An 8,880-nucleotide genomic window follows, 5' to 3' on the forward strand; every position below is an offset into this window, starting at 1 on the left:
GACCAATCTAGCCAAAATGTCGTACCGCTCGAACACAAAACCAAGCGTTTCACAGACAGAAACGTCCGCACTACTACGTTTGTTTACATGCAAAAGAAATGATATGATTATATTGGCAACAGAGCTCTGAGTGACTGACAACCAATGCCAGATCACACACTAGAATTATGGGTTATAGCACATGTACATGCATTTATGCAGCGTGAATAAGTATGGGTCTAAATAAGACTTAGCGAGTTCGACCCCTTGTCAGAGAGGACAGCTATGTGTCTATATTAATACAGAATACACCTATCATTATAATAAGATAAACTATTGTATGTGTATGTATGTACGTTTATCTGCGTGTGTGCATGCATATGCGTGGCGGTGCTGCGAGTGTGTGTGTTTTGGTGAAATACGTAATGGCTAGGTATTAGTAATCTTTTGTTATATCTGCTAGGTTTACTGAAGCATTCAGAGATTATAGACCCATTACTTCAAAAATACGTTATCAATTTGCTCACATCTATTTGCAGTCAGGAATGATGGAAATATCCAGATGCGCCGCTTTCCTGCTGTTGCTGCTGGCACAGCAGCTGCTGCTGCCAGTCCTAAAGGTGAGCCATGCCCGCGTTCGTTCTTTAATCATTCTTTTCAAATTGTGTCACTAATACAATAGTGTGTTATCGCGTCTCCAGTCTTTAAGAATGAAACGGACCAACCAACAAAGACCCTGACAGGAGAATTGACGTGTTTTCATTTGATGAATTCCCGAACTTTTGTGACTGCTGCAGGCAAGACTGGTCACAGCCGCTACCATTCATCAGAAGAAATGGGGGGTTATGGAGGATACTATGGAGGCGGAGGTCATCATGGAGGAAGCGGAGGTACTATGGAGGAGGTGGAGGACATCTTGGAGGAAGCGGAGGATATCATGGAGGAGGAGGTCATCATGGAGGAAGCGGAGGATATTATGAGGAAGTGGAGGACAATATGGAGGACACTTGGGAGGAGGCGGAGGATATTTGGAGGTGGATTTCCATATCCTTCCCTTTCCCATTCCCTCCTTTTCCAGTAATGGCTCCACCTACCACCACGTCTCCACCTTCCACCACATCTGCATCTTCCACCACGTCCATGCCTTCAACCACAGTGTGTCCTACTCCCGGGAATTGTTAAGCTTCTCAGAATTGTAAGCAGCATTCACTGTTTTCAGAAACAAAAAGAATTGTAAGGAGAGACGGATGCTGTATATATGGTGGTCAAATGAATTAACTACATTTTCTTCACAATTTCTCCCTCTTGCTCATTCTTATCACAATGATCATGTAACAGGTGAAGAAGGGCAGGAATGCTGGACCTCCAAGTTGGAACCGAAGAGTTTTACGAGTGTTGTAATTCGCATGGCTGCTGCCCATGTGCCCTGCCCAAGTAAGTCTCCATCGCCCATCTCTGATTAGACTGATGACACATTTCTATTTGAAACTGATGGTTTCGATTACACGATTTTCGGCATCATGTGATTTCTCGTTTGGACATAACATCATTTCTCGATTTATTTCTTTTTTCTTTTTGTACAGTTAGGCACAATTATCTATATCTTTGGTAATTAAATCAAATGCATCTCCAATATTTCGTGTCTGTGTGTGCTTGATTAAGTTGCATCTACTAAAACTGCAAGTTTTTACAATCCTGAAATAGTTCACCAAGCTCTATGTTATTTTAGCGTGTAGGAGCACAAGTAAATGTAGGAATGGTAAGGGCGTCTGTAAAGTGACTTCCGCATGCGCCGACGATGAGGTGGAGATCAAGAAAGGTTGCAGGGGAGCAGATTGCAAATGCTGTGCCAAAGGTAAGTAAGTGCCATGCTGCATGTCCACTCCAAGTCAATCACTATATTTAAATTGGAAGCTATATGGCAGGATTAGTCTTCTGAAACTTTATAGGAACTGAAGCATTGCAGTATTCTAAGAGCCGCTCTCTGCAGAGGAAGTTGTTCCGGACTGCGAAGGAGCGCTTGCATGCTGTGGGATTGAGCCAGGAACTGGAGACTTCTTCGAGTGCGTCAGGAACTACCACTGCGTGCCTGTTTGTCCTCCAACAGGTCTGTGAACATAATTGAAATTTAGAATTTATTGTATTTTATTCTTAGTACATTATATCTTAATTAATTTTATTTGTTCTCTATTAATTTTCAGTATGGCTATTGCTGAAGTGCCATTGCTTTTGTCATAATAGTTTTATATAAATTGCCATTTATCTTGTGATGATTTTGTGCATACCATATGATGTGAATAATTCTTACATGATCTATGCAAATCTTTTTTCTGATTTCCTTCTGAAAAAGAAAGACATATGTGCAAACCTATTAATAAATGTCCTTTTCTAGGGTGTTGTTATGGCAACACTACAGTCGACTTCGGTGAGGTGATCGCAGAATATCCGGAGAAGTGCTTGAAGCTCACTTGTCAGATGCAGAACATAACTGAAGCACCCTATATTGCGGCTTCTATCGTGGAGGATTCCATGGACAACTGCGGCTGCACGTATCGGCTCCATACATTATGATAATCTTGTGCCAAATTTTCACATCATTCCATGTGTTCTTAGGAGAACTATGTTTTAACCTTCTTTTCCCATTCTGCTCCCCCTCCTCCAGGCTGCAGCTTGGGTGGCGAGCTGTATGAGAACGGCCACCTGCTTACTGACGACAACCAATGTATAGCTGTGAGATGCGTGGATGGCGAGTGGACCAATGAGAACTACATGAACAGTAATTGTGAGTCTTTCCTATGCTTGTTACTGAAATGGCTACGACAGTTATCAGTAAAAGATATTACTCATTTGGTGCTGCTTATGACTGCTTTTTGTCTTTGTAGGCCGGATCTGCTTTGTGCAGGATCCCTTGGAAACAGTCGCTACTTTTGATGGCACAGCATATACCCACAGCGACCCTGAATGCAGGTGTGTACATTAGATCCGTTTCTAAGCAGTACTGGACACTTGGTCTCAACTTGATTAGATTACAAATGATATTCAGGATCTACAGTGGAGTTATTGGTTGTGTTTGGGGGGTACTGGGAGTTGTGGTCCAACATGTTTATCCTTATACCTTCCCGCCACTGCAAAATTTTGTCTGTGATCGTTCAAAAAAAAAAACCCTGCTTCTCCTAAAATTGGATAGGATTGTTATGGCCATGCCTTGTGCAAGTGTGAAGCCCCATTTGCTCGTGCTCAATAATAATACAAACATTGGCAGGCCGGTAACCCGGTCGAATGAACGTCCTTGAATATGTCTGGCAGAGACGAGCCTACATTCTCCAGCCCTGCATTCCGTTGCACTACGAAGCGCACAATTTCCATGGAACGACCTGTAGAGTGATACTGTATTTTTGGTCCTGAAAAGTGGATCGCCTAGCAGACGATGCATACATTGTTTACAGACAGCTCTTGTAGAAGGCCATATATTTCGGTATGGATTTCTGCCATATCTGAAAACATAAGCCAGGTCTACAACTCCCTTGTCACGAAAGGTTAAATAACATTGCAGAGGTGACACAGGCTCATGTTTGCGTTTATGAGCATACATGTCGTGGACACCAGGATAATTTGGTTAACATACAATAACGGTTGGACAGGAAAGACTCATTAGCATAGGAAATGTTGTATAGAGTTATTCTCCCTGGAACTGTGAACAGTTAATGGGCAAGCCGAGGTATGCACATATGAACAAACGATGATAAGTTATCTGTGTAGCAAGCGAAGTTAGTTTTCTCAGTCGGTGATATGATACAGGCGAACCCAGGGAAGGCTAAGTGACCATAAATATATGGGAAAAGGCATCTACTACCTTTCAGTATGCTACCAGAATACCAGGAAGATGTTTATGTGAAACCTGCAAGGACTGCCTAACATTTTTTTTAACCGTGACATTTTCTCTGTAAAGGATAACTAATGAGTAGGCTCGTCTCCAACCAATGAATGATTGGTGCTTATCAAAAAAATATCAAATGTCAAGAAGTTCCTCTTGTACTCGGCCAAAGATGTGATGGTTCCAGTCCCATCATGTTTTCTTTTTTATTATATTTTTAAGAACTTGTTCTGTATAGCCAGAATTTGCAGGACTTTTCTAGACCGACTACCAATAAGGTTTTCATAAAGCAAGATCTACAAGTAACCCTCTATCTCACGTCCTTTGCTCAGAGTGACTTTGGAGAATCGTACATCAGACATACTTGCCTTTACTTCAGTTCGTATGTCTCAGTTTTGCGTGATACCTCTATCAATGTTTTTTACATTCTACTCTGGCTTGTTTAAATGAGGTAGTTTAAACCTACTGAAACTCGTAGCCTTCAGCACACATATGTCTTTATCTCTGCAGTTGCCCTTCGAGATCTTCTTCACATCTATCATGCTTCAAGGCCTCTGAATTACTTGTAGTTCAGATACCCCGCCATCCAATCTGCTGACTCCAAAGAATTCGGTGGTGTCTGCGTCCGTGCTTTTCTGTCTTACCAGTAGTTATCTAAACTGTACAATGACATCATTACTTTCTACTCAGTATTACTCAAATATGCGAGTGCTATGCCATTAATTTCTAACTGAAATAACTGTTCGCTCTCTGCTGTGCAGAAATGAAGATTTATGTCGCCTCCTTTCCGTGACCACATGCTCGTCATGCCTTCTACATGCACACGTCTTTTGCGAAAATTGACAACACTCCGCATGGTACAGTGATTGCTTCTCCTCTCCAGTTTCTCTGATTTTCCTGAGACTTACAACCTTCACTGGAGAGGCAGATTTATTGCCGCCTTAGATGAAGTCCATCCTTATTTCCGTCCCTTCCCTCTTTGTCGTCCCTTTCTCGGTTCATTAATTTTTTCCAATGTTGGTTAGACTGGTCAAATAGAGGTAATTTTATAATGCACAGTGTCACACACCCATCAAAGTGTATACCAGCTGAGATTAAGGAAATCTGGTAGAGGCATAGCCTTTCATGCTTGCTGACTCCCATTTTGCTTTCAGTTACTCGCTAGTGCAGGATGGCCTTGGCTCCAACCCCGATTCTTACGTTGGCATCGACATACAACCTGGCGCTCTCGACGTGAGTAATTTTTAATGCACATACCTACCTATATCTTTAAATGTGTGTCTCTGTTTATTTAACTACTAATTTGTCCTGACATCTAGTTACTTATTTTCTTTCTCTCTGTATGTCATTTGTTCATTTTTCTCTCGATCTGTCTAAGGTCAAGTTACTGAGTGTGGGTAACCTTCGTATTCAAAATGGTCATTATCAAGCATTAAGTCTAAGACACGAAATCCCGTTCCCTCTTTTCTCAGGGCCAATATACACACGAAACCCTCATCTTCAAGGACGACGGAGCTGAGGCTGTGACTTGCCCGGCCGATGATCCCGTTAATGTATGTGTTTCTGTTTGTATATTCATGTGAGCGTTTGTTCATTTCTTACTGTTGCATCAAAATAACAACTGATGAATAAAGCGAATCACATAGGAAAGATATGAACAGAAATGTTATAAATAAATGTAGGATTTACCATGCGCGCTGCCGAAGATATGAAGCTTGGACAAACAGGTAAAATGTGTGCGGCACTTTGGCACTTTGTCTCCTTTCCCAGGGCTGCAGTTTCGGGCCCGTCACCGCCGTCCCGACGGAGATCGGCTCCTCTGGCACCCTGGCCTTCACGTACATGATGGGCAGCCTCCAGTTCACGGCGCTCATGGGATCCAATGGGATTACAGTGAGCGAGAGAATGGAAAATGGTTGCTGAATGATGATATGCAACGCAAACATGAGACCTCGAGATGAACAATATATGAGAGAATAATTAGAAAAAGGATTAGGAAACAGTGCCTTCCGTTTTCCTCCGCCAGACGCTGTACTCACAGAACTCGCTCCTCGTGCTCGCGCCCATCAGCAGGCAGGACGAGCTGTACGGCCTCTGCGGCGCCTTCAACGGGGACGTCGCCGACGACTTCACGACCAGCGACGGCGCGGTCACCACCGACACGGCCGAGTTCACGACGTCATACCAGGTGGGCCTCTGTGGTTGCAGCGTATGTATGCGTGGCCGAGGGTAGCGAGCGAGACTTAAGGCAGCGGCAACGGGCGGGGTCACACGAGTGTCTTATCACCAACAAACTTCTGAATGTCGTGCACACACTCCTAAGATGCGGACACTGAAATGATTAATTGATATATTCTCATTATGACTAATTACAGAGTTGTTCTGTATTTCCATCATATTCTAATTACACGCGGAGGAAGCAGGCTTGTGCCCGCGAAGGCGTTGGGATGCGCACGCATTTCCCCTTGGCACGCGCCTGCACTGCCTCAGTTGAAACATGGTATTAGCAGCGGCTGTACCAGGTTATCAGCATGCTAAAACGCACAAAATAAAATGTGCCTTGCCCAGGCGTGATGCACATCCCATGATTACGCATTATATATATAATTTAATTTATAATAGCATATATATATATATATATATATATATATATAATGTATATGTGTGTGTGTGCGAGTGCGTGCGTGTGTGTGTGTGTGTGTGTGTATCTGTATGCATTTATGTAACTATGATAATTATTAGAGATACTTTCACGTCCAGTACTGCTTGTCTGTGATGCAAAACAAACCGCTATCTCGCTATTTGTATCACGCATGTTTGTACATATGAGAAGCAACAGCAGCCCTGATTGTTAAAATCTCTCTCCTCAGATTGACTGCCCCGCCGCACGGGCTGACTCGATCCGCATGCATCCACCCATGCCTAAGGTACATTGTTGTTAATACTATAAACCTTGAGTTGTTAATACTATAAGCTATCCTAAAAACGAAAGTCTTTATGATTATAGCTTGAAAAGCATGTAGAACTCTGGCAATATAATTTAAGAAAACGGTCCTCCCTAGCCCGACGTGTGTGCAGATGAAGCACCCGAAGACATGGACATGTATAAGGAACACTGCCACATGCTGGCCGAGGCGTACAACATGACGAGGCCCATGCTGGAGGCGTCGACGCCGTCCACCGCGACCGCCATGCCGATGCGCCCTCCCAGGAGATGTAAGGGCGTGGCCTTGTCATTGTGAGAGACGCAGATATTCTGATTAATCCACTGAGTGATAAAAATTTTCGTACTTTGCTCAACGGTCTGAGTTGTTTGGATGTTAATGCCTTTCTTCCTCGGCATTGCCCAAGGCATGTGTGTGGACTTCATGTGCCGGTGCAACGACGAGCACGAGCCAGAGGTCTGCTTCTTCTCGCTGGAGAAGATACAAGAGCTGGCGCACGAGATGGCGGAGAGGGCCAGGTGTAAGTTTTGCCGGACTGGAAAAAGTTGACGTAAAATGGTACACACACACACACGCACACACACAACCACAAATACACACGTGTGTGTATGTATATGTGCATGTATGTCTGTGAGTATAAATAATATCCTGTGAATGCTTTCCTCGAGCGCCCTGAGCAAGCGCAGTGACCGCCTTCCCCCCGCAGCGCCCGACGAGATCAAGCACCTCCTGGAGTAGCGTCCCTGAGAGCGGCGGCGCGAGGGCGCCTCTGCGCAGGCACCGACCGACGCCGCGGCTTCATGGGCGACCCGAAGGCCTGTCGGCGCACGAATCAGTTCTTGAATTTCAGGGCTTCCGACAAGCCTCGGCGATTGCGTAATCTGAACCCAATAAAGAGCAGCAGCGCCACTCAGTATTTTCACTTTCCTTTTGCAATCCCTGTTCGCGATTTCCCTCTGGCGACCAGAAAGCTTTTCGCTTACGCAAAGATGCATTCCAGGACATCTTCGGCCATCAAGACCTCAAGCACGTTTCGTGTCCTTTATTTTGTTTATTTGTGGACAAATGAAAGGTTTATTGTGACATAACTGAATCTACAATCTTGATGCACAAAGATCAACACATTTTCTCTATCCATTCCTATATGCATTGCTATATACATGAAATCTGAAATAATTAGTTAGACATTCCCGAAAAAGAAAATGTTTATATATGTGTGTGTATATATATATATATATATATATATATATATTTTTAATATATATATAAATATAATATAAATATTTATATATATATATAATATCTATAAAATAACAACATACACAAGAACACACACACACAAAAAAACATATGTACACCCCACCCCAACACCCCACCCCCCACCACACCCCACCCCCCCCCCACCAACCCCAAAAAAAAAAAAAAAAAAAAAAAAAAAAAAAAAAAATATAAAATAAAATAAATTTTTATATATTTTATATATATAATATATATGTGTGTTGTTGGTGTGTGTGTGGGGTGTGTGTGTGTTTGGTGTGTGTGTGGGTGTGCGTGTGTGGGTGGTGTTAAGTAGTGTTGTAGTATATATTATACAATTAAAATATTTACTTATATCACGTGAAAAAACGAGTATTAATTTTCTATCTATCACTCAATTATTATATATATATATATATATAAATAAAATTTTATAATAAAATATAATATATATATAAAATAAAATATATGTATTTTATATAATATATATATATATATATAAAATATTATAATTATAGTATTGTATGTTTTGTATATGTATAGTATTTTATATATAATAAATATATAATATTAAAATAATATATTAAACACCCACAAACACACACACACACACACAAACACAACACAACACACACACAAAAATTAATTATAATATATATAATATGATAGATAGAAGAAGATGATAGATAGATAGATAGATAGAAAATGATAGATAGATAGATAAGATATAGATATACCATATATATAAAAAATATATTAAAATATAATATATAGATAGATAAGATATTAGATATAGATATATATATATAATATATATATGTAACA

At 41.6% G+C, this 8,880-nt stretch overlaps 1 protein-coding gene across 1 annotated transcript; it reads left to right on the plus strand.

Annotated features, from left to right (window-relative positions):
* The first annotated feature begins 1,973 nt into the window (after nt 1–1,973).
* Nucleotides 1,974–7,707, plus strand: LOC119598500 (mucin-6-like). Its single transcript, XM_037948129.1, has 12 exons — nt 1,974–2,086; nt 2,372–2,524; nt 2,642–2,761; nt 2,862–2,946; nt 5,008–5,086; nt 5,326–5,406; nt 5,624–5,746; nt 5,880–6,041; nt 6,724–6,780; nt 6,916–7,069; nt 7,205–7,318; nt 7,505–7,707. Exons 2-12 carry the CDS (start codon nt 2,455–2,457, stop codon nt 7,534–7,536), a joined length of 1,077 nt encoding a protein of 358 aa, XP_037804057.1. The 5' UTR covers nt 1,974–2,086; nt 2,372–2,454; the 3' UTR covers nt 7,537–7,707.
* The last annotated feature ends 1,173 nt before the right edge of the window (nt 7,708–8,880 follow it).

Source organism: Penaeus monodon, chromosome 41 (assembly GCF_015228065.2).
Source record: "Penaeus monodon isolate SGIC_2016 chromosome 41, NSTDA_Pmon_1, whole genome shotgun sequence".
Taxonomy (NCBI): Eukaryota; Metazoa; Arthropoda; class Malacostraca; order Decapoda; family Penaeidae; genus Penaeus; species Penaeus monodon.

Coding starts and splice junctions, on each gene's coding strand:
- LOC119598500 (XM_037948129.1), top strand. CDS start 2,455: ATGCAGAACATAACTGAAGCACCCTATATTGCGGCTTCTATCGTGGAG. Junction 2,762..2,861: donor GAACTACATGAACAGTAATT/GTGAGTCTTTCC, acceptor TTGTCTTTGTAG/GCCGGATCTGCTTTGTGCAG. Junction 5,407..5,623: donor CGGCCGATGATCCCGTTAAT/GTATGTGTTTCT, acceptor CTCCTTTCCCAG/GGCTGCAGTTTCGGGCCCGT.